The sequence below is a fragment of the Megalobrama amblycephala genome, linkage group LG24, assembly GCF_018812025.1.
Source record: "Megalobrama amblycephala isolate DHTTF-2021 linkage group LG24, ASM1881202v1, whole genome shotgun sequence".
In the NCBI taxonomy this organism is placed as follows: Eukaryota; Metazoa; Chordata; class Actinopteri; order Cypriniformes; family Xenocyprididae; genus Megalobrama; species Megalobrama amblycephala.
In genome coordinates this window covers 4,392,204-4,417,972 of record NC_063067.1, presented here as the reverse complement: position 1 = coordinate 4,417,972, position 25,769 = coordinate 4,392,204, and the positions used below count along the sequence as shown (strand labels likewise).

The 25,769-nt window shown below is 34.0% G+C and overlaps 2 protein-coding genes across 4 annotated transcripts; one reads left to right on the top strand and one right to left on the bottom strand.

Moving 5' to 3' along the window:
- Positions 1 to 120: 120 nt before the first annotated feature.
- On the bottom strand, positions 121 to 13,896 carry znf341 (zinc finger protein 341). Of its 3 annotated transcripts, none has more exons than XM_048178770.1 (16): positions 13,791 to 13,896; positions 11,208 to 11,315; positions 10,032 to 10,222; positions 9,806 to 9,952; positions 9,347 to 9,562; positions 7,775 to 7,949; positions 7,597 to 7,690; positions 7,285 to 7,490; positions 6,142 to 6,329; positions 5,723 to 5,931; positions 4,596 to 4,692; positions 3,127 to 3,259; positions 2,856 to 2,967; positions 2,701 to 2,771; positions 1,223 to 1,450; positions 121 to 1,141 (listed from the first exon to the last, which is right to left on the bottom strand). In XM_048178770.1, the coding sequence occupies exons 1-16, from the start codon at positions 13,837 to 13,839 to the stop codon at positions 900 to 902; spliced, it is 2,466 nt and encodes an 821-aa protein (XP_048034727.1). In that variant the 5' UTR covers positions 13,840 to 13,896; the 3' UTR covers positions 121 to 899. The 3 variants fall into 3 exon arrangements, with proteins under 3 accessions (XP_048034727.1, XP_048034728.1, XP_048034729.1); XM_048178771.1 differs by having other exon boundaries at positions 7,597 to 7,687; XM_048178772.1 differs by lacking the exon at positions 13,791 to 13,896 and adding an exon at positions 13,416 to 13,737.
- Positions 13,897 to 15,481: 1,585 nt separating this feature from the next.
- Positions 15,482 to 25,364, top strand: e2f1 (E2F transcription factor 1). Its single transcript, XM_048178865.1, has 7 exons — positions 15,482 to 16,658; positions 16,979 to 17,081; positions 20,458 to 20,677; positions 20,768 to 20,920; positions 21,118 to 21,232; positions 22,379 to 22,595; positions 23,376 to 25,364. The coding sequence occupies exons 1-7, from the start codon at positions 16,416 to 16,418 to the stop codon at positions 23,618 to 23,620; spliced, it is 1,296 nt and encodes a 431-aa protein (XP_048034822.1). The 5' UTR covers positions 15,482 to 16,415; the 3' UTR covers positions 23,621 to 25,364.
- The last annotated feature ends 405 nt before the right edge of the window (positions 25,365 to 25,769 follow it).

The following is a 25,769-nucleotide window of genomic DNA, read 5'->3' as shown; positions in this document are numbered from 1 at the left end:
CCAAAATTTATTTTAAAGTTTTAGCAACTTTAACAACAGCGTTTTGTCCAGTTTTTGGTCAGTATCCCATAAATTGCATGATTTATGAACAAACATTAAAACAAGACATGATAACCTTACTGAAAACGTGCAGAAATTCAGCTCAGTATTTTATTTGAAACTGTATTGATTAGTTTACAGTCTGAGTTCATCTCAACAAATGCAAGAAAAAATAAATTAGCTTACAAGAGTGTTTTAATATAAAACAAATCAAATATTTAAGATCAGCAACAGGGATTTTTGTCCCCTTGACAATGATAGAAAACATCTTTTATACTTTTAAAGATGACTGTGCAAGTCAACGCTATAGAGCACTGCAGGGATGATGTATTATTATAGGCCAAAACCTGGAAATGAGTCAGTGGGTTTTTGCCTAAAATGCCTGAAATAAGGTCTGTGGTTAACATAAGCTCATGATACTTTCAGGTTTTATTCTACAGCATAAAATACATCAGTAATACCCACTTGTGATTTTTTTTTTAAGCTGTTATGCGTCTTGAAAAAGGCGGTTTCTAACAAGTGTCAAGGAAGTCATGTGACTGTGGTGTAGTTCGTTTATAAACTGCATTTAGGCATCAAAATTCATAATAGTTGTGTTCATTTCTTTAAATGATCTTGATGGACAAAATGTGTAAGTATCATAAACTTTTGCTGATCACAGATATTATCTTCTGCAATAATCCAAAAGCCCATGGAATAATCCTATTGGGTTTTTGTTATGGGAACATCCGGGTTGTTCAAAATTTAATTCAAAATCAAATTTACATCATCCCTGCACCGCTCTATTCGTAAACAACATGACGCAAGTGTGTGAATTCTGGGAAATACAAGTAGAAAGTTCACTGCAGCTTGACTCTTCTTCAGTCCACCGTCTGGAAGCACATGGGTTCAGAGAGCAGTCTGACGGCTCGGTCTTCTTCCTGCATGTGATCCAGTCTCGTCTCATCATTCCTCTCTTCTTCCTCCTCCTCCTCTTCTCTCATCTGCTTCTCTCCTCCATCCATTCCCATCATTCCATCCTGCTGCGTCTCGCCATCATTATCCTCGCCCTCCTCTTCGGTTTCTCCGCGTTCGTCAGGCTCCACGGCAGGAGATCCGTCCCCTGAAGTTTTAATAAAAAGTATATAGATTAAAAATTCATACTTACAAATATATTCACTTGTGTGTGTGTGTGTGTGTGTACCCTCGCTGCTGTCTCGTCCCTGCGTCCCGTCAGCGGCCCGCACGTCTCCTGCCGCGCCCCCCGCCAGCGGACACTTGTGATCTCGGTAGTATTTCTGGCGGGTGAAGCCTTTGTTGCAGGCGGAGCAGCGGAAGCGGTAGTTGTCGGTGTGTGAGCGCTGGTGTTCCAGCATGTGAGCTCGACGACTGAACGACTTCTGACAGAACTGACACTTGTATGGCTTAATTCCTGCAGGACAGAGAAAAACATACATTATTATACTCTTCCACATTATTATACCATGAAAAAAATGGATATTTAAAAGCTTGTTGTCAGAGAATGTTTTCTGAATATAAATATTTTTTTCTAAATTATTTTTTAATTAACTCGCTTAAAAAGAAGAAAAAAAATATATATTTATATATTGCATATTGTAATATGTACAGTATATTATAGTTTTTAATAAAATAATATATATTAATTATATATATATATATATATATATATATATATATATATTTATTTTACTTTATATATATATATATATATATAACTATATATATATTTTATTTACTTTATTTTTTATTTACTTATATATATATATATATATATATATATATAATTTTTTTTTTTTTTTTTTTTTTTTTTTTTACTTTATATGTATATATATATATATTATATATATATATATATATATATATATATATATATATATATATATATATATATACACACACTAGTAATACACTTATATTAATAATATTAATAATAATAAAGTAATAATACACTAAAAATATATTAGGGCTTTCAAGCTATTAAATCAGCACATCAAATTTGGAAGAGAAATTTCTCCCAAAACATCATTTAAAGTCATTATTGTGTTAAATGAGAAAAGCATTAAATAAACATTACAAAAGTAGCTTTAGAAAAAAATATTTTAACTAGAATAAACTGTAAATACCTAGAATTTATCACACAAATTTTTAGGCTTCAACAGCTATGATTTCTTTTTCAGAAGCTGCATCTGAATTGGTATTTAGATATATTTATGGATCAAAATATCTTCTTTTATGTTATGCAAAAGATAGAAAGTCATAAAGGTTTGAAACAACACGAGTAAATATAAATAAACTGAAACCTTCCCCAAAATATTAAATTATTTTTTAATGGAATGATATTCTAAATAAGAAACTAAAACTGCCAGTAGGTGGCAGTAAATGTCTAAATGAATAAGTCATTGAATCATTCACTCATTCGAATCATTTAAACAGTTGATTCATTCAGGAATGAAGTACATGGCTCTCTTTATGAATGAATCATTGAATCATCGATTCGCTCAAAACACAGATTCATTCAGAAAGAAACACCACTGTGTGTTCGACCTGAAGTGGTGCTGCACAGACAGATCGGTGTATGACATCAAAATACCGCAAGAGTGATTCGAAAGCATACGGAGCCAACTATATCTATATATCTTGAGACGTGATGATCATTCTCACCTGAATGAGAGAGAATATGAGCTTTGAGTTTGTCCGGCCTGTTAAACTCTTTGGTGCAGCCCACATGAGTCCTGCAGAGGAGAGACGACAGAAATAATGAAACATGTTCACGTCAGATTGATGTTCTCTGTGGCGATCTGACACCTGTCACTCACCTGAAGGGACACTTGTACTTCTTGAAGGGTTCGTGAATCAGCATGTGCCTCTTTACTTTGTCCTTCCTGTTGAACGTGGCCTCACAGACGGAGCACTTGTACGGTTTCTCTCCTGCAAAACAACAAAACCAATCACTGTAATTAATAATTACTAAATTCAATTAATAAAATTAATAATTTCTGATGCCACTCATATACCAATGATATAACTACATAACCATAAACCTGCTTTTACGAGTGCAGGACATTTCCACCGAATAAAGCGTCACACCTGAGTGGATCTGTGTGTGGAGTTTGAGGTAGTGCTCAGTTTTGAAGAACTTTTTACAGATCTGACACTTGAATTTGCCGCCGACGCCGTGAGTGGAGAGATGCCTCCGGAAATACCTCTCGCACGGAAACACCTGCACACAAAAACACACTGACACCTGACGTCTGCGTCTCTAACCATTCTTCATTCTTCTCACACACCGACTCCTGCAGTGATGCCGTCGTTAACTGAAACTAAAGTAAAACTATTCAAAGTCGTTAATTGGAATAAAGCTGCAATAAAATAAAATATGTACATTAGATGAAAAACTTAAACTAACAAAACTTTAATTTTCTAAATTTAAGTTTTTTTAAATTAGAAATGTTGCCTTGGCAACTAACTGAAGTAAGTTTAAGCTGAAGTACTAAAATGACTAAAAATGAAATAAAAATAAAACAAATTTATAAAAATTACTACAACTTGAAAATTTCAAATTCAAAATATTAATAAACACTATAATAGTATTAATACTAAAACTCTAAAAATCATTTCGCTAATTGAAATAAAACTGAAATGAAATGTAGAAATGTTGCCTTGTCAACTAACTAAAATAAGATGAAGTATTAAAATTAATAAAGTAAAACTGAAATAAAAATCTAATATTAAAAATCTAATAAAAATTACAAAAGCAAATAAATTACTAAGACAAACTAAAATTAAAAAGAAAACTAAATATAAAACTAAAAGCTAATTCAAAATATTAATAAATACTATAACAGTGTATGAGTAATAATACAAATATTAAAATTCATTTTTGGTTAATGAAATAAAATATGAATATTAGATGAAAATCTTAAAGCAAAAATGATAAATGTTTCCTTAGAAAGAAATTGTAATAAGTTTAAGGTGAAATACTAAAATTACTAAGACTGAAATAAAAATAAATTAAAGATAAATGTATAAAAACTAATAAAAACGACAAAAGCACATAAAAATTGACTAAAAATTAAAATGAAAGCTAATTCAACATAGTAATATTATAACAGGTTATGAATAATAATAAAACTAAAACAATTAACAATAAAGCAAAAATAAGTTATTTTAAAAAGTTAAAAGTTGAAATAATTAAATGAAAGGTAATTAGAAATATAAAAAAAAAACTGAAATAAAAAAGAAAATTGACAAAAGCACAACACAATTACTAAAACTTAAACTGAAATTAAACTGAAAATATAAAATTAACTGTTAACTGAAATAAAGCTGAAATAAAATATGAATATTAGATGAAAAACTTAAACTAAAGTACTAAAATTACTAAAATAATCTGAAATAAAATAAATTTAAAAAATAACTAGAATAGAATATTAAAAAAATATATATAAAAGGGCAACAGCACATAACTTAATTACAAAAACTTAAAGTAAAATGAAGATCTAAATTCTAAATTCTAAAAATCTAAATTCGAGGTAATTGCAGTATCAGAGGAGTACCTTCATGCAGTGTGGACAGGGGTAGTTGTGTGTGGCGTTCAGCAGATGCTGCTCCAGAGCTTCCTGTGTGGAATATTTACTCTGACACTTCATACATCTGAACACAAGAACAACCACAACACACTCAGTTCAAACCTGACATTCAATTCTCTTCAACCTAAACTATCATCAGTGACCTGCAGAAGATGTCGTCATATTTGCGGAATGAATCCAATACTTGTTTCTGCTCATTTTAGGGAGTTGATTCCAAAAATAGGCCTTTGGTGACTTTCTGGTAATGCACTTCAAAAAATGATATTCTTCCTTCCTTTTGTCTTCAAGTACAAATATCTGAACATTCTTAAATCAAGATTTACTTGAGAAGCAAAATTAGATATTAGTCTTGTTTTCTGAAAAATCCATCAAAATTAAGTGAGATTTTGCTGAAAATAAGAACAAATATCTGCCAATGGAAAAATAAAAATAAACTTGCTTTCTCTTTGAGTTGAAAGATTAGTTCACTTTCAAATTAAAACGGTTGAAGGTCAAAATTACAGTTTATGCGTTCGTTCCGTAAGTAGAATAGGGAAGGTGTAGGACACACAGCGTAAGCCTTTTGAAGAATACGGAAAGCAGAAGCACTTACAAAGGCGATCGTTTGTTTAATGACTGATCATTTCGCTAGATTAGACCCTTATTCCTCATCTGGTATCGTTTAAAGCTCTTTGAAGCTGCACTGAAACTGTAATTTTGACCTTCAACAGTTTGGTGCCCATTGAAGTCCACTATATGGAGAATAATCCTGGAATATTTTCATCAAAAACCTTCATTTCTTTTCGACTGAAGAAAGAAAGACATGAACATCTTGGATGACATGGAGGTGAGAAATTTTTATTTGAAAGTGAACTAATCCTTTAAGCACATTGTTTTAATGATAAACTCACTTCATTTTGATCATTTTCACCGAAAACAAGACTTCATATTTGAAGTCATTTCGCTTCTCCAGTAAATGTATCTTGATTTGAGGATGTTTACATATTTGTACTGGAAAACAAGACAAAAATACTGAGGAAGAACATCATTTCTGCAGCATATTAGACCATTCTTCTCAAGATGCGGGGCTGAGTGTGTGTGTGTGTGTGTGTGACCTGTAGTAGTTGGTCTCTTTGCGCTGGTTCTGCTGCGGACAGAAGCTGTGTGAGTACTGGTGAAGGCCGAGCTCGAAGAGCGACGGGAAGACTTTACTGCACTGGTGACAGCGGTACGTCAGCTGCTCCTGGTGCGTGTGGATGTGCTCCAGAAACTGATCCAGCTTCTGGAAGGTCTGAGAGCAGCTCTTCACCACACAGCGGTACACCTGCACAACAACTCGTCACTACAACGTTTCACCATCCACTACTTACGACAGCCAAACACAATTTTCAGCCATAAATCTACGATGAAAGATGCCATTTCATATTTTCAGCAAGCACCTTTGTCCTGTTTCTGTAAAAATATTGGCAACACTTTGCAATAAGTACGAATGTTTTGTCTCTCCTGTCTGTGAATGTTTTAGTCCGTGTGGTACCTGTTCGTTTTTGTGCTGGGTCATGTGAGACTTCAGCTGGAAGTAGGTGCTGAATTTGGCCGAGCAGAACTGGCACTGGTACGAGCTGTCGATGAGGATGATCTGCTTGTTCTGGTTGGTCCCGTCGCTCTGCTTCCCCTCCGCCGGACCCTGCGTCTCCTGGACCTCCGCGTCCGGCTCTTCAATGGCTAAAGACGAGGCCAGACCAATGAGCTTGAGCTATCAGATATAACATCATTTCACAGATAATACCATTTCAGAAAACATAAGTTTTTCACAACTTAAGGACATATTTTTGTTAGCTGGGAAACAGCATAGACTAAAAGATGGCTCTCGGGATTTAAAGTCACTATGAAATCAAAATGGATGATTCTTGGTTTTTATGGAATATTGCAGTATTTATTATAAATGATTTATATGTGCACATCATTATTGTTTTAAATTCATCTTGAATCAGAATCTCTTCTCTGATGACGAGGGCGGGGCAAACTGTCACTCACATGAGTTCCACCAATAGCAAACCACAACCATCCAATCAATTCCACAAGCCCCGCCCCACATTTGTTCTTGTTTGAGAAGCAGTATATACACTGCCATCCAAAAGTTTGGAAACACCCCAGGCAAAGTGTGGTTTTGGACGATATCAGCATAAATCCTGATCATTTTTTGGTCCAAATAGTAACTTGACATTATCATTGAAGACCAGCAATAATAATTTTCATTTTGATTACATAATAATGGCAATATATTCATGTCAAAGTCAGACACGCCCCTTTGCCAGCTGTGATGCTGGTTACTGGTTTAAACTTGGCCCAGGTTTGTAAAAGATGATTGGGTCAGCACACCTTAATAGCTTCAACAATTGATTGCCAATTAAGTTTAGAATACAATGAACCAATCAGAACCCAGTTTAGGTCAGATAGCTGCTAATGCAAGTTTTTTCTATGTATAAACTGTTTATGTAATAAAATATGTATTCATAGTTTGTGTTGTCCCTTATCAGTGCAAAATTATCACAAATTTAAAAGGATTCATGCCAATATTGTCCAAAATCCCACTTTTCTAGGGCGTTTCCAAACTTTTGGAGGGCAGTGTACGTCACAATAGTGAACTAAAGACTATCACGACTTCCGTTTCTCTCACCTTGCTCGTGCTCCTCTTCCTCCGTCTGCTGTGAGTTTTCATGGTTGTTTAGAGGAAGCACACGGACGGTGATGGGCATCCTGGAGGCGGTGCTGTGAACTCCAGCGGGCCAAACCTTGTGCGTCTGCATGTGTTTCTTCACATTAGACTTCTGAGCGAAGGCACGGCCGCACACGATACACTGAAACGGCTTTTCACCCGTGTGACTGCAGAAAGGAGCGTCACGATGGATCACAGTGCTGTCACGTTTATTTGAACAATTGAATTTCGTGCCGTTAATATCACGGTTTGGATATAAATCTTCTCATTTACCTTCTAATATGCTGCTGGAGGTCAAAGTTCTTGGTAAACACTTTGTCACAGTAATTGCACTTGAGCTTCTGGGCTTTTCCTTTAGTTTGTCCTGCTGAAACAACATAAGCTTGTTTTCACTTCTAAATAAAGCAGTAATTTAAGCTGGTGTAGATGATGTATAAACGGTGTGAACTACCATCCTGTGTTTTCTTGGAGCTTCTGGCTCTCTTAGGGATGATAACCTTGTCATATTCGCCCAGCTCGGAGAGGTTTGTGCTGATGGTGCAGCTCTTGTTTTTGGCGGTCTGTTTTCCTGGGCTGTAAACCGGAGCGGCGCTGAACACCTGACCCTCCACACACTGACTGGGGACCTGTCACATCAGGTGAATAAATGATCAATAATCAGATAAACCTGCATTAGTAAATATATATATATATATATATATGCATTTGTTAACCAGACAAGGCCTAGATTCATTAATAATAATGAATCTTTATTTATATGTTATAAATTAAAAGCTGTTTACAAAGACTTTTAAATGGAATATTAATTGCATCTAACATAAAAGTATGTAAATATGTGTGTTTATATACACACACACACACACATTTACAAATGTTTATGTTAGATGTGATTATTCATGATTAATCGATTGATAGAAATCGATTAATCGTGAATAATCACATCTAACAAATGTAAATATGTGTGTGTGTGTGTGTATACACACTTATTTGCAAATGTTTATGCTAGATGTGATTAATCAATTTCTATCAAATCGATTGATCATGAATAATAATCGCATCTAACATAAAGTATGTAAATATGTGTATGTATATATAATTACAACCGTTTGTTAGATGCAATTAATCGATTTGACAGAACTAATATACTTATAGAAAATTTACATACAACTCCATTTACTTTTATTTTCAGACAGTGTTTTTTTTAACTAAAATTATTAAAGAATCGTTACAATTGTAATTGAAATAAAGCTAACAATAATAAAATAAAATAAAAATATTAGATGAAAAACTTAAAAATGTTGTAAGTAATGTTAAAGTACTAAAATTACCAAAACTAAAACTAAATAAATTAAAGCTAAATAGAAATAAAAATAAAAACTATTAGCAGTTATTGTTGTTATTGGTAACTAACACTCAAACTATTAAAATAGACTAACTATTAAACTATTAATTACATAGAGATGAAAAAACAATATTAGATGAAAAACCTAAAATTACAAAAAATTGAATGAAATTATGTGTTGAATGTTTCCTTCGCAACTAACTGATATTAAAATAGTCTAAGTTGAAGCATTAAAATGACTAAAACTGAAATAAAATAATTAAAGCTAAATAAAAATATAACACAAATAAAATAACAAAAGGACATAAAATTACTAAACAACTTAAATGAAAACTGGAAATATAAAAATAAAAGCTAATTCAAAATATTACTAAATACCTTAATAATATATAATTAATACTAAAATTATACTTCAAAATTACTAAACCTTAAAGTTAAATAAAAATAATAGCTAATTCAAAATATTAATAAATACTATAATAGTCTATAAATAGTACTAAAAATAACACTGTTTACAGCAAAACTATAATATAATATTCAGAACACGAAACAGGGTCAATTATATTATGTTTAAATAATTGTATTTACAATCTCTGTCAAAAAACGTGCATTTCATTATTTTAATACGGGTGAAATTCACATGACATTTGTGAACGTGTGAATGAATAAACAGCGTTGTACCTGAATGGACTGAAACGACTGCAGCCCCAGTGCAGGCACCTCTGCAGTACCGCCGCCGGCCATAGAGGGCAGTGTGCTGTACACCTGCACCACTGAATTACTGTTACTGGAGGGCACCTGTGAGGAAAGGGGCGTGGCCTGTGTTTGAGGGAGGGGCTGTGGAGGCTGCTGATGGTGCTGGAGGTACGAGGTTCCCGCATGCATGCTGAGATTGCTCTGAAAAACACCAGGTCAAAGGTCACCGTTTTACACACACATATATATGCCTCTGGTAGATATATCTCTGATGACGAGGGCGGGGCAACCTGTCACTCACATGAGATCCACCAATAGCAAACCACAATCAATTCCCTAATGGACAAAATCAAGCTCCGCCCTACATTTGTTCTTGTTTGAGAAGCAGTTTCACTCGTATGTAAGTCACAATAGAGAAGAAAAGACTATCACGACTGTGTTCACCTGTGTGGATCCCTGCATGGCTGCCATTGGCTGATCCAGAGAGCTGAAAGCTGATATCGCCGACATCAGAACCTCATCGCTGACCAACACGTTTCCCTGGACCAGCGTGTGTGTGAGCGGAGACTGCGGCACAGTGATGTACGACACCTTGAGGAATACACAAAGCAAATAAATATCAGAGATACGCAGTCATATGGATGGCGGTGTTTCAGCAGGTGTGCCGTACCTGTCTGTTGGTGGGCAGCTGCGCTCCCGTGCTGATGGACGGTACGGAGGTGTAGGCGTTGTTGGAGGCCAGAGAGACGGTGGCCAGTGACGGCGTGTTGGACTGACACTGTTCACGCTTGTGAGTCATGAACGCCGGCAAAGAGTTGAACTGCTTCTTACATTTCCCACACAGAAACACGTCGTCATCGTCTGCAGATGTGATGTGACGGACAGGAATAATAATAATACAGGAGGTTTAACAAAAAGAACTGACTGAAAAAATAATTACTATGTATATGCAAATCAGTGTTGTTAATGTTAACTAAAGCTAATTGATTTAAGTATTTGAAATAAAGCTGAAATAAAATAAATATTAGACAGCTAGCTGAAATAAGTAAGTTTAGGTTGAAGTGAAAAAATTACTAAAACTAAAAAAAAAAAAAAAAGCACTGAAACAAACTAAAATTAAAATGAAAACTGAAAATATATATAAAAAAATAAATAAATATATTTAAAAATCATTAATATGTATTTACAACTCAGTGTTATTATTGTTAACTAAAACTATTATTAATCCTTTTAGGTAATTAAAATGAAGCTGAAATAAAATAGATATAAATTAAAAATAAATTTAAAAAACATAAATTAGAACTGGAATATATAAGTAGAAGTACTAAAATTATTAAATCTGAATAATCTGAATAAAACAAAAAAAACGTACTAAAACTGAAATACAAATAAATGACGGCTAAATAGAAATATAAAAAAATAAAAATGCAAAAATGCATAACAAAATTCCTAAAACTTAAACTGAAATAACAATTAAAATTGAAAATATAAAAAATATTTAAAAATCAATACTATGTATATACAAATCAGTTATCATTAACTACAACTAAAACAATTACTAATTGAACTGTAATAAAACAAGTTAAAATTGAAAAACTAAAATTGAAAAATGAATTCATTGTAAATATATATAAAAAAAATAATAAAAATGATTACTAATACTAATACTAAAATTAAAATATATATATATATATATATATATATATAAAAAAAAACTAATTCAAAATATTAATAAATATAAATAAAACAGTATATAAATAATACTAAAGTAACACTGATATAAATGCACACTTTGCCTTTGACTGAATACGGTATATAATCACATAAATGCATGAATAAGTCTCACCCATTGGCTGGATGGTCGTTCCTGAGACGTTTTGTGTGCCCGGATCCAGAACACCACCCTGACCGTCTAACAGTGACTGGACATTGAGCACCGTCTGATTGTCCATGCCTTAACAAGAAGACAAACATGACTTAATCAATAAATAGACAGTTACTTCCTGACAATTTTGCCAGTTCAAAATCCATTTCAGTACTGTTACTTGAGTTATATGTAGTATTAATAATCATTATTGCATGACTCTCTGCAGTACTTCATTCTGATTGGTCAAAAATATTTTATATTATATAATGACACTGTTTCTCAAGCACTGGTTTCCTACGTATCTGTGCTAGTTAGTTGTCTGGAAGTCCCTTTCTTTGTAGATATTATAATTATTGAAACTAAAACCTATATTTCACACCCATATTTATTTATTTGGGACCAAAAATGATTCAGACACTTTGACCTGACACTGTTTTGCTTAAGTGTTATCCGACATAATTAAGATTATTTTTTCTAACACAGTTTAACTCTGAGATCTTGTCATATTTTATTACCATTTTTTAAGTGAATAAACTGTATTAATGAATGAAATGTTCAAGATGTCTGAATACATTTTGGTTTGACTGTATATAATGTGTGTGTTAGTGCTGTCAAATCAATTAATCGCGCATATTACACATATTATATATTTACAAACTTATGTTAGATGCAATTAATCAGGATTAATTGTTTTGACAGCACTTATATATACACAGTGTTGAGTATAATGCAATTTATTACTGTAATATAATTACTTTTCACTAGAAAAAGTAAAGTAAGGGTTTACTCTTAATTTTCAGTAATTTAATTACAGTTATTTCTGATGTAACTGCATTAAATACTGTATACAGAACAATTCTATACAAAACAATAGTGGATTTAACATCAGATTTTAACATTTAATGTTAAATGTATGTTTTTAAAGGGTTAGTTCACCCAAAAATGAAAATAATGTCATTAATTACTCACCCTCGTGTCGTTCCACACCCGTAAGACCTTCGTTAAACTTCAGAACACAAATTAAGATATTTTTGATGAAATCCGATGGCTCAGTGAAGCCTCCATAGGGAGCAATGACATTTCCTCTCTCAAGATCCATAAAGGTACTAAAAACATATTTAAATCAGTTCATGTGAGTACAGTGGTTCAATATTAATATTATAAAGCGACGAAAATATTTTTGGTGCGCCAAAAAAAACAAAATAACATCTTATTTAGTGATGGCCGATTTCAAAACACTGCTTCAGGAAGCTTCGGAGCGTTATGAATCTTTTGTGTCAAATCAGCGGTTCGGATCGTGTGTCAAACCGCCAAACTGCTGAAATCATGTGACTTTGGCGCTCTGAACAACTGATTCGACACACTGATTCATAACGCTCCGAATCTTCCTGAAGCAGTGTTTTGAAATCGGCCATCACTATATAAGTCGTTATTTTGTTTTTTTGGCGCACCAAAAATATTCTCGTCGCTTTATAATATTAATATTGAACCACTGTACTCACATGAACTGATTTAAATATGTTTTTAGTACATTAATGGATCTTGAGAGAGGAAATGTCATTGCTCCCTATGAAGGCCTCACAGAGCCATTGGATTTCATCAAAAATATCTTAATTTGTGTTCTGAAGATTAACGAAGGTCTTACAGGTGTGGAACGACATGAGGGTGAGTAATAAATGACATTATTTTCATTTTTGGGTGAACTAACCCTTTAATGTAACCTTCTTCCTTTAAATACTTTGGGCAGTTCAAGAATAATTTATGCAATTTTATATTATTTATTTGAAAGAATTAAGAGTAGTTTCATGTTATCATTGAGGTTAATATGGGATTTAGAAAGTAATTAATAAGTAATCCAATACTTTTTAGACAGAGTAACTGCTAAAGAAATCCAGTTACACTGCTGAAGATGTAATTAATTAGTAGCTACTAATTAATAACTATATATATATATATATATATATATATATATATATATATATACACCAATCATTTAAAAGATTATCACTGAATCATGACCATTTCCTTCCATCATAATACCAAGTGCTATCAGTTTAGGAAAAGAAAACATCTGCAACACAAAAACAATCAAATGTGGACACAAATATAAGTACTTATACCAAATATCAATTACTATTTTCACACTGAACATGAAAGTGTCAGTGTATAATAATGCAATCAAATAACTGAGCAGATGTAAGGCTGTTCTGTGGCTTTTCCCCTGACGTGTCTCTCTCCCTCCGCCATGATCCGCGGCACGAGGCTGTTGTTCCAATCGCTCTTCCTCCCTCCTCTACATCAATCTCTCTGCTCAGCTACATTAAAGTGAAGACATCAAATCCACCGCGATCCTGCGCTAATATTATTATTTATATATTTAAAAAACATTCATTCTTTTACTATTCAAACACAGTGACAATTACATGAACCGAAACAACTGTGTAAAATGTGTTTCTTTGCTCTGCTCGTCTCTCTCGCGCGCATGCATTCTCACTGAAAACATAAAATAATCATTATAGATTGTGCATATGCTGAAGGATCTCAAATAAAGTGCATTAATACCTTCCAGAACCTCAAATATTGCCTGCGCCATCTTGTAGCTCCTGTGCATAACGCCAGCAGTGGGCGGGGCTTATTACAATCACACTGAATAGAAAGTTTACATGTTTAATACCAGACAGACAGACAGATAGATAGATAGATAGATAGATAGATAGATAGATAGATAGATAGATAGATAGATAGATAGATGTTTTCATGACATCAGCATTTTATGTTTTTAAATATGTATTCATATCTGTACACTGTAATTTGTCAGTTTTCTATATCTTATATTTTGCTATAACGTGAAACAAAGCATACTCTGGATTTGATATTTTTATACATGGGTCAGTGATGTGACGGGTCATTTTATTGTCCAAAGACCTTAATAATAATAATTAAAAAAAAAAGATATGACATCCAAAGTATGTAAGGTAGTACAACTAGATCTCTTTTATTGAATCCCAAAGGTTTTAATTATATTTTGATACATATAAAGGTATTTTAAAGATTTTGAAGCGTCAAAAGGTCATTCGGTTTAACCGTCCAAAGGCCAATGCAGCCATTTCATTTGTGATTAAAATATCTAAAAATGTAATAAATGTATAAATTTTTTATTCTGGCATGATTTTATAACATCATATAAACGGTATTAAAATTATGTGTAGAAGTCGTTGCTTTGTTATGAATTTCAATGAATTTCTTTGATGTCATTTGGAGTAACCAATAGTCATGCGGTCAAAATCATGTGACAGGATGTGGCATCATTCAGACACCTGCAAAGGACCACATGGTCATGAAGCAAATTAACTATTTGAAAAATTCATGTTTTCACTTGCTCATACGCATGTCCCGAAACATCAGGTCATTTGGTACAACCGCTATAAAACATGGAAAATGTTGTAATATTTTAAAAACCTGTACTAAATATAAAATATTTGATTGTCCTTTTGCTAGATATCAGCCTGTTAGCATTGTTTGAAAATATTGTCATTCGGTATAACCAAAAGTGTCATTCGGTGAAACTGAAATTTTGGTTAAACCGAATGACTTTGTTGGTGGAAAATTTCGTCCATCTTGTAAAAAATGACAAAAGCAGTGTTAACTGATTATAAAAACCACGAAATCTCATTATTAACACTTAATAAAACTTCAAAATTAATTACATCTCCATTTTGTTTGTTTTCTTACACTTTTAAAAAACTTACTTGCCAATGACCCACATAAAATATAGAATAAAGTAATAAAATACAATAAAGGCAGAATAGATTAATATAGATTTAATTAGTCTAAAGCAACTAATTTGTTCTATTTAAATCTTGGAGCTATTCCAATAATTTGTCTAAAATTATATATTTTTTTAAGCTTTATTAAACGATTAAACAATAGCTTACTGAGCACAAACAAGATTCTTTTATTTCTATACAAATAATGACATTTCTAACGGATCGAAGTTATTTTCATAGCGACATTGTTTATTCATCACCATTACTTACTAAAAAAAAACAACAAATCAAAAGACGAGCGTGAAAATGTAGTTTTCCATTCAAACAACTCTTATTTTTAAAACAAAATAACTCAAAGAGAGAGAAAACAGGACGCCGTTGACTTTGAGTGACAGCCGCTCCAGCCAACCAACGGCCTGGGAATTCTGACGCCAGGCGCGAAGGACGCAACTTCTCAGCCAATCAGTGGGCGGCACGCTGGCACGTGCCAGTTTCGCGGCAAAAAAGATTTGGCGCGTAAAACCTTAGAGCAGGTTCCGATCAGCTGGAACACAAAAAAACAACAACAACAAAAGTGATTCCGGCTGCGTCGCGCGCAGAGACCGTCGGGCCGCACCTTCCCTCTGTTTCAATGGATTTATGCATTAAATGAGCGAGGATCTAAGCATTATCTGGAGTTAATGACAATACTTCCTGGATGGAGTCATTAAAAAGGACAAAAGCGAAGGATATTTTGGATTAAAGTGTCAGATGAGAAAAGAAACCGGACTTTGGCTTTGTTCTGCATCTGAATCGGGTTAAACGGTTATATTTACTTCATCTACAGCATGTTTACCATATTAATTACACCTTTCTAACACGTTTACCAATGCACATGTGAGAACAAACTCAGTTTCTCTTGAAAATATCGCAACAATATCAATCATTTGTTGATTATACTTAATCATTTCATGTTTTATGCACTTTAAAAGTTAAAATTGCATTGCAATTTGTTTGTGATGTTGTTATTTATAGTGGACTTTATTTGTTATGTTTTGCTGCCATTTTCAAAAGCACTTCCTTAAACAAAGGATTCACAACTAAACTCATCATGCATGTGAAAAACATCTGAAATGTTTATAAATAACATGCATGGTCTTATTTTTTACTTTTGCTAAAGTAAAGTTGATCTTTTTTGTTTTGCAAACTGAAGTTGACCTACATTCTGGCCAGGCTGTGGTTTGGGAGTCTCACCCATATGTTCAGTCAAGGCCTGTTTTTAACATGCTTCTCAGTGTGCACTTCTCAGAAACCTGTCAGAACATGGTTTTTCCAACTCTTCTGCGTGCAATTTGAAAAGCAGCCCGTTTCCATGCACTGAAGGCCATCAGGACTGAAAATAAACCCAGAGACCAAGTAACCCCTGCTGTTTTAGCACGATATGTCTGAAAGTTTTATATCGGGTCAGACCTCGGAGGATCTGCTGGCTGATTTTGAGTCTCTCTTGAACAATGGCAGTATTGATCTTAGTGAAGATCATCAAATCGTCATCATCTCCACGCCCGGCACGGCCACGGCCAGCACTGCTGCGGGGGACATCCTTCTGTTTGCCACCCCACATCACACCGCCACCACCACCACAACCCTTCCCGACCACAGGAGACCCACTCTGGGCAGACCGCCGGTATGGCTTTGGCCTCTGGTGAACTACAGCCTTTGGGGTTCCACCTCAGATCTTAGCATTCCATTTTGGAATTTTCACCTTTGGAAATTCCATTCCATAATGTGGCTCAAAGATCTGACCTGGTAACCCAAATGTTGAGGCTCAAATTCCTGAAGGAGTGGTTCATGACCTTCAGCATAAGTCAATTACAGCTTGATTTTATGGTTTTATGTTGTTATTAATGTAACATTATTGTTTTATGACACATGCATTGTTGGATTGATTTGTTGATTGCACTACAGGGTCATGAGCTCTGCTTTCTTTGTGTTTTTTGACTTTAGGTAAAGAGGAAGTTGGATTTAGACAGTGATCATCAGTACATCTGCACCTCCCGATCTGCTTCACACGGGCCCGCACCTCCGGCTACACCCGCACCGCCCAGAGGTACAAGTGAAAAACTGCTGAATATAAATAGATACATTAGCATTCAAACATTTGGGGTCGGTAAGATTTCAAAACGTTCTTGAAGTCTATTCTGCTGCATTTATTTATATAGAAAAAACAGTAATATTGTGAAATATTATTACAATTTAAAATAGCTGTATTCTATTTGAATATATATAGTAAACTGTAATTTATTCCTGTGACGAAAGCTGAATTTTCAGCATCATTACTCCAGTCTTCAGTGTCACATGATCCTTCAGAAATCATTCTAATATGATGATTTGATGCTCAAGAAACATTTCTGATTATTATCAATGTTGCAAACAGTTGTGCTGATTTTTTTCAGGATACTATAATAAATGGAAAGTTCCAAAGAACTATGGACTTTTTAAAGACGGAATTGCGAGTTATAAAGTCAGAATTGCGTGACATAAAGTCAGAATTGCGTGATATAAAGTCAGAATTGCGAGTTATAAAGTCAGAATTGTGAGTTATAAAGTCAGTATTGCGAGTTATAAAGGCAGAATTGCGAGTTATAAAGGCAGAATTGCGAGTTATAAAGTCAGAACTGCGTGATATAAAGTCAGAACTGCGTGATATAAAGTCAGAACTGCGAGTTATAAAGTCAGAATTGCGAGATATAAAGTCAGAATTGCTTAATATAAAGTCAGAATTGCGAGTTATAAAGTCAGAACTGCGAGTTATAAAGTCAGAATTGCGTGACATAAAGTCAGAATTGCTTGACATAAAGTCAGAATTGCTTGATATAAAGTCAGAATTGCTTGACATAAAGTCAGAATTGCTTGATATAAAGTCAGAACTGCGAGTTATAAAGTCAGAACTGCGAGTTATAAAGTCAGAACTGCGTGATATAAAGTCAGAATTGCGAGTTATAAAGTCAGAATTATGAGTTATAAAGTCAGAATTATGAGATATAAAGTCAGAACTGCGAGTTATAAAGTCAGAACTGCGAGATATAAAGTCAGAACTGCGTGATATAAAGTCAGAACTGCGAGTTATAAAGTCAGAACTGCGAGTTATAAAGTCAGAATTGCGAGTTATAAAGTCAGAACTGCGAGTTATAAAGTCAGAATTGCGAGTTATAAAGTCAGAATTGCGAGTTATAAAGTCAGAATTATGAGATATAAAGTCAGAATTATGAGATATAAAGTCAGAATTGCGAGTTATAAAGTCAGAATTGCGAGTTATAAAGTCAGAATTGCGAGTTATAAAGTCAGAATTATGAGATAAAGTCAGAATTATGAGATATAAAGTCAGAATTGCGAGATATAAAGTCAGAATTGCGAGATATAAAGTCAGAATTGCGAGATATAAAGTCAGAATTGCGAGTTATAAAGTCAGAACTGCGTGATATAAAGTCAGAACTGCGTGATATAAAGTCAGAACTGCGAGATATAAAGTCAGAACTGCGAGTTATAAAGTCAGAACTGCGAGATATAAAGTCAGAACTGCGTGATATAAAGTCAGAACTGCGTGATATAAAGTCAGAACTGCGTGATATAAAGTCAGAACTGCGAGTTATAAAGTCAGAATTGCGTGATATAAAGTCAGAACTGCGTGATATAAAGTCAGAACTGCGAGTTATAAAGTCAGAATTGCGAGTTATAAAGTCAGAATTATGAGTTATAAAGTCAGAATTATGAGATATAAAGTCAGAATTGCGAGTTATAAAGTCAGAATTGCGAGTTATAAAGTCAGAATTGCGAGTTATAAAGTCAGAATTATGAGATATAAAGTCAGAATTATGAGATATAAAGTCAGAACTGCGAGATATAAAGTCAGAACTGCGTGATATAAAGTCAGAACTGCGAGATATAAAGTCAGAACTGCGAGATATAAAGTCAGAACTGCGTGATATAAAGTCAGAACTGCGAGATATAAAGTCAGAACTGCGTGATATAAAGTCAGAACTGCGAGATATAAAGTCAGAACTGCGTGATATAAAGTCAGAACTGCGTGATATAAAGTCAGAACTGCGTGATATAAAGTCAGAACTGCGTGATATAAAGTCAGAACTGCGAGTTATAAAGTCAGAATTGCGAGTTATAAAGTCAGAATTATGAGTTATAAAGTCAGAATTATGAGATATAAAGTCAGAACTGCGAGTTATAAAGTCAGAGCTGCGAGATATAAAGTCAGAACTGCGTGATATAAAGTCAGAATTGCGAGTTATAAAGTCAGAATTGTGAGTTATAAAGTCAGTATTGCGAGTTATAAAGGCAGAATTGCGAGTTATAAAGGCAGAATTGCGAGTTATAAAGTCAGAACTGCGTGATATAAAGTCAGAACTGCGAGTTATAAAGTCAGTATTGCGAGTTATAAAGGCAGAATTGCGAGTTATAAAGTCAGAACTGCGAGATATAAAGTCAGAACTGCGTGATATAAAGTCAGAACTGCGTGATATAAAGTCAGAACTGCGTGATATAAAGTCAGAACTGCGAGTTATAAAGTCAGAATTGCGAGTTATAAAGTCAGAATTATGAGTTATAAAGTCAGAATTATGAGATATAAAGTCAGAACTGCGTGATATAAAGTCAGAACTGCGAGTTATAAAGTCAGAACTGCGAGTTATAAAGTCAGAACTGCGAGTTATAAAGTCAGAATTGCGAGTTATAAAGTCAGAATTATGAGATATAAAGTCAGAATTATGAGATATAAAGTCAGAATTGCGAGTTATAAAGTCAGAATTGCGAGTTATAAAGTCAGAATTATGAGATATAAAGTCAGAATTATGAGATATAAAGTCAGAATTGCGAGTTATAAAGTCAGAATTGCGAGTTATAAAGTCAGAATTATGAGATATAAAGTCAGAATTATGAGATATAAAGTCAGAATTGCGAGTTATAAAGTCAGAATTGCGAGTTATAAAGTCAGAATTATGAGATATAAAGTCAGAATTATGAGATATAAAGTCAGAATTGCGAGTTATAAAGTCAGAATTGCGAGTTATAAAGTCAGAATTGCGAGTTATAAAGTCAGAATTATGAGATATAAAGTCAGAATTATGAGATATAAAGTCAGAATTGCGAGATATAAAGTCAGAATTGCGAGATATAAAGTCAGAATTGCGAGATATAAAGTCAGAATTGCGAGTTATAAAGTCAGAACTGCAAGTTATAAAGTCAGAATTGCAATTCTGACTTTATATCTCATAATTCTGAATATATAAAAGAATTGTGAGAATTGTCAGAATATAATTATCTTTTTTTTTATTTCGTGGTGGAAACAAGCCTCCATAAAGAACAGCTTTTTTTTTTTTTTTTTGAAGTAGAATCTTTTGTAACATTATAAATGTTATTAGTGTCACTTTTGATTAATTTAATGCATCCTTATTGAATAAAAGTATTTGTTTTAGTCCCTAAACTAGCTACGGAGAAATCCCGCTACGACACGTCTCTGAATCTGACCACCAAACGCTTCCTGGACCTTCTGGCTCAGTCTCCGGACGGCGTGGTCGACCTGAACTGGGCCTCTCAGGTGCTGGACGTCCAGAAACGCCGCATCTACGACATCACCAACGTCCTGGAGGGAATTCATCTGATCTCCAAGAAGTCTAAGAACAACATTCAGTGGCTGTAGGTTCTTTAGAGTGATATTGATTTATTCACAGGTGACTATATAGATGTTTATCTGCATGTGTGTCATGTTCTGCGTGATGTTCTCAGGGGGAATCGTATCGACGGGGCGTCCGTGGCCAGGTTTCAGGAGCTGCAGAAGGAAGTGTCCGAGCTGACGGAGGCTGAGGAGAAACTCGACGAGCTCATTAACAAATGCAGCTTACAACTACGGCTCCTCACAGAGGACACACACAACAAAAAATATCCTTCATGTCAATGTGTATGTGTAGATAGATCTTCTCAAAATGTCCTTTAGCTTTTTATTATAGACTTTCTTCATAGATTTAAGTGGTTTTGGAGATGAAATTAGACCTGAGAACGGAAAATGGGAATCTGAGCAGCTCAAGTAGACTAACATGTTTAATTTGTGGATACTGTGATCTTTAATGCAAAGTCAAGCTTGGGTATGTTAGATGCCAGGACCTGCGTAATACAGTCAACCCTCCGGACCAGATCATCATGGTGATTCGAGCTCCACCAGAGACGCAGATGCAGGTGTCTGAACCCAGTGAGGTGAGCAAACACAGACACACTTGATTTATTTGTGTAAATGAGGATATATTATAGACTTCTATTGCTCTTAAATAAAACTTTCTGTATATACAGTATATGAAATGTGTGTGTGTTAGGGCTGTCGATTTAATGCATCAATTTAATAACTTAGTTCAATATATTGGGGCAAAAATGCCTCTGTATGAGTTTTTGTCTCATATTTATATCATGATAGTTAAGCAATATCACATGAGTGCTGTTTTTGGACCGAATGGCATGAGTGCAAATGTGATTCTGATACTACAGTTCAATAAATATTCATTTTAATATTGTGTTATATTTTAGACACAATATTGTCTGTTTTTACTAAAATATTACCTATAAAACCAGAGCAGAACTGTTTTGAGCGAATCAATCGAGTAAGTAAATGATTCAATGACTCATTAATAAAGAGAGTCATTTACTTCATTCCTGAATGATTCAGCTGTTTGAACAAATCAAATGAATGAATGACTCTTTTAATGAATGACACCATTCCACCCACCGCCCCCGAATTGGCACTAATTCAAAAGTGGAAGTAAAATGCGCAGTGGTGCGTGTCCACTAACGCGGAGCGGTTTTAGTTCATTAATTAAAAAAGCTCGCTCGGCTCCGCACCAGAATGCCTGTGCCGGCGTGCGCATTTATATTAGCCCAATTAGCGCCAATTTTGGGGAGGCTGGTTGAATGGTGTGTTCATTATTATTATTATTATTATAATGAAAAACACAGTAACTAGAAAAACACAACTAATTCCTTGCAGGTTCCCTATTAGCACTGGGTTTAAATTCAAAATATTGCCAAATAGGTGCTTTTACATTTCACTTTGAAACCAAATCTTCTGCCATCGTCTTGTCAGTCAGCTCCTCACTCTCATGATAAATGAAATCTGACTCCTGACGTAAAAGTAAGGTGCAAAAGAGGGAAATTTTGCTAATTTTATTAGTTATTACTAATTTTTTTACTGTCTTTCAGAGTCATTTCTTTTCTTTTATTTTTTAATAACGTGTTGTACATTTTATGTCTGCATTGTCTGTTATATGAGATATTTTCAGTGCTTGAGTTTAAGATTTTAAAATGTATCTGTCTCTTTATATGTGTTAAATTCGTCCTCTGTCTGTATTTCAGGGTTACCAGATTTCTCTCAAGAGCTCCAAAGGCCCGATCGACGTGTTTCTGTGTCCAGAGGACAGTTCTGGGGTCTGTAGTCCCGTCACTGATTGTAGTCCAGCGAAATCGTCCTGTCAGAGCCCCCCGCAGTCTGATCTTGTCTCACAGGAAGTGGCATCATCAACGCCGGCTACTCTGCCTAGCTCCTCCCCTCTGCCTTTGGGTACAGACTCGGGTAATCATTGTCTTGTTTGTCACTTTAGCACAACAAATAGCAATTTTGCCTGATTTACTGTATTTCACCAAGTGTTAGATTTTCCAAATGTATCATTTTTAAACATTTTATAATATATTATACATATTTAGGGAAAAAACTGTGAATATGAATCTAAATATTTATATAGAAATGCTAACATTAAATCTAAATGTACATTTTAAATATAAATCTTACATGTAAAGTCCAAATATAAAACTTATAAAAATTAAAGGTTGTAAATATAAATGTTTGAAGTATTGAAAGTAAATCTTAATCATAAATGTTAAATAACAATATAACATTTGTGAAATAATTTACATTTACGTGAAATTATTTTCCAAATTTTACATATTTAAGTATTTTAGAATATTAAATATAAAAATGTGATATTAAATTAAAATCTTTAGCCGTAAATGTTAATTCCAATATAAAATTTCTGATTTACATTTAGACATTTATGTGAAATAATTTTAAATGTAAATTCCAAATTTACTTATTAAAGGTATTTTGAAATATTAAATATAAATGTGATTTTTAAATGCAAACCTTAGGCATAAATATTAAATTTAAATATAACATTTGTGATTTTATATTTTACATTTATGTGAAAAATTTTATATATATATAATATATATATATACACACACACAAAAATGTGAAAAATGTAATAAAATAATTAATTTCACTTTTTAATAAATGAACCAAAATAATTTTTTCCCCATGATTTTAACTTCTCGTTTCTTCAATCATTCATTTCAGAGTCATTTCTGGACTCGTTTTCTGGTATTTGCGAGATGCCAGATTTCGACTTGTCTCCTCTGGGTTCGTCTGACTTCCTGCTGGAGCGCGGCGGTGCGGCGGACGCTATCGGCCTCCCGCTGGACAGCTTCATCTGCCTGTCTCCGCCACACAGCCAGGACTATCACTTCGGCCTGGAGGATCACGAGGGCGTCAGCGAGCTGTTCGACTGCGACTTCAGCGACCTCGGCCCTCTGGAGTTTTGATAGACAGATCCGAGTGCGAACGGAAAACCGGTTCCACATCGCTTCGCTTTTGAATCCAGATTTGCTCGGGAGGCTCCGAGCGCTGCCATTTAATTTATTAATAGAAATAAGTCACCTTTAATCTCTTTGGTTTCATGTTTATTGGAATTTATTGTAAATCTAATGTCGTTTTGAAGGTTTTAGGATGTCGTACTGGATAGAGTTTGAATATAAACTGACAGGTTTTATGGACTATTTCTCAGGTGAGTGATTACGTGCTAGTTACCGTGTGTATTTAGGGTCAGGTTATGTTGCATATGTTGGTTATGCATGCTGCGCGATAATCAATCCGCCATCGCTCGCATGGCGACCGAGAGGATTTACAGAAAAACTTTTCACAGTCGTGATATCAATATTTCTAATCACAATTATATCCACCCTTTCCGTACAAATGTTCATCATGTCACCGATTCTCTCGTGTTCGTGAAGTTCTGCATCTTTTAAAGCATTGTGTGTGTAGGCTTGTGTGATCTTTATCGCTGTTACAGGAGACGTTCTGTATTTATTTGCATTGATATCTGATCCTGGTACAGTAAATGCCTAGTTATTATAAATATATATATAAATATAGTCCCCTAAGAATTCACTTGTCTTATTTTTTTATGTTGTTTTTCCTGTGCATGTGTGTAAAAATTCATATCCTTTCCAGCCTCATCTTAAATATTAATCTTTGATATTTAAAAAAAAAAAAGCACTATAATTTTGTTGTTGTTGTTTATTCCTACTAGGATTCCTTCTAGTCCAGGTCTAGAAATAATATTTTCTTACTGGAGTTGTTCTTCTCTGGTGATCATTTGTGATCGTTTTATAGCGTTTGGTGTTTTAGAGTCATAACTCCACTTCAGTACGTCAGACGAAGTATATGTATAGTCATGTGAAAGGATTATAATGATATAATGTCATTTTAGTGGAATATATTAAAGCATTTTGGTAGAGTACCGGTAGGTTTGATTATAAAGGGCTCTGAAGTTCATGAGGACACTGTTTGATAAGCTCTTCATCTTATAAAATGTATAATTTAATGCAGATTGACCTTTTGCGTGTAGATTTTCCCGGGATTTGCTTTATTCTGAAGGCAGCTTTTGTCTTTTGGTTGAATGTGGTATTTGTCTGTTTAGTAAATCATAAATGTGCATGTGTGAGTCCTAGTTTTGTGTGATTTGATGTTTGCATGTGAATTGTCTTGTTGATTTTGTTCTTTTGCGAGGTTGAGTTGTCTGGGACAATTCTTATGACCGGATCAAGCGCTTCGGTGAGTGTGATTCGTGTTTATGTGGTTGTACAATAGCAATATTTTTGTAATAGGGCTTTTTTTTCTTTCTTTTTTTTTTTTTTTTTTTTTGCATAATTGGTTTTCCTGTTTACTTTATATAAGCCACTAAAAAAGTGGACAACGGCACAGTGAACGTGTATACTTTTAAAATTAAGTACAAATTCCGATTTTGAACTAAAGTCTGTTTAAATTGACTCGAATTATGGGTTTAAATTCCATTTGCAGTGTTTTTAGTTATAAAGGTTTGAAGTTTGAGATGTAAAGGTTGTAATATTGTTTTTGTTGAGCACTGATTCATAGTTTCAGCAGCAGAGAGGATGATATATTTGTGATGTGATCTCATGTCAATATTTCAGATTATCACCTGTCAATCACAGACTGATGGATTGTCTTTGTTCTGACAACATAAATAAACCTTTTGACTTAAAATCACTCATGATCTTGCAGAATCTCTTGCTGAACATCATGCTGTAATTACTCTGAATTCTTCCATAAGATATAATTACAATTCCAATAATTCCAATGATTCCAATAATTACTCTGAATTCTTCCATAAGATGATTTTAATGGTTTAAATCAAATTTAACTTAGTTTTATATTCATGCAAATTTATTTGACATTTTCACGTTTATTGCTGCATACTGTTTTACACACTTTTTTTTTTTTTTTTTACAAAATATTAAGCAATATGCAGTATACACTGTGCAGTATGTAAGAAGAAGCCTTTGAAATCAGTATTGCGTTGCTGAAACTGTAAACACATTGGTGACCAGCAGAGGGCGCTCTTATCAAACACATCTGGCAGGAGTTTAAACTTGCTTTTGCTACTGATAATAT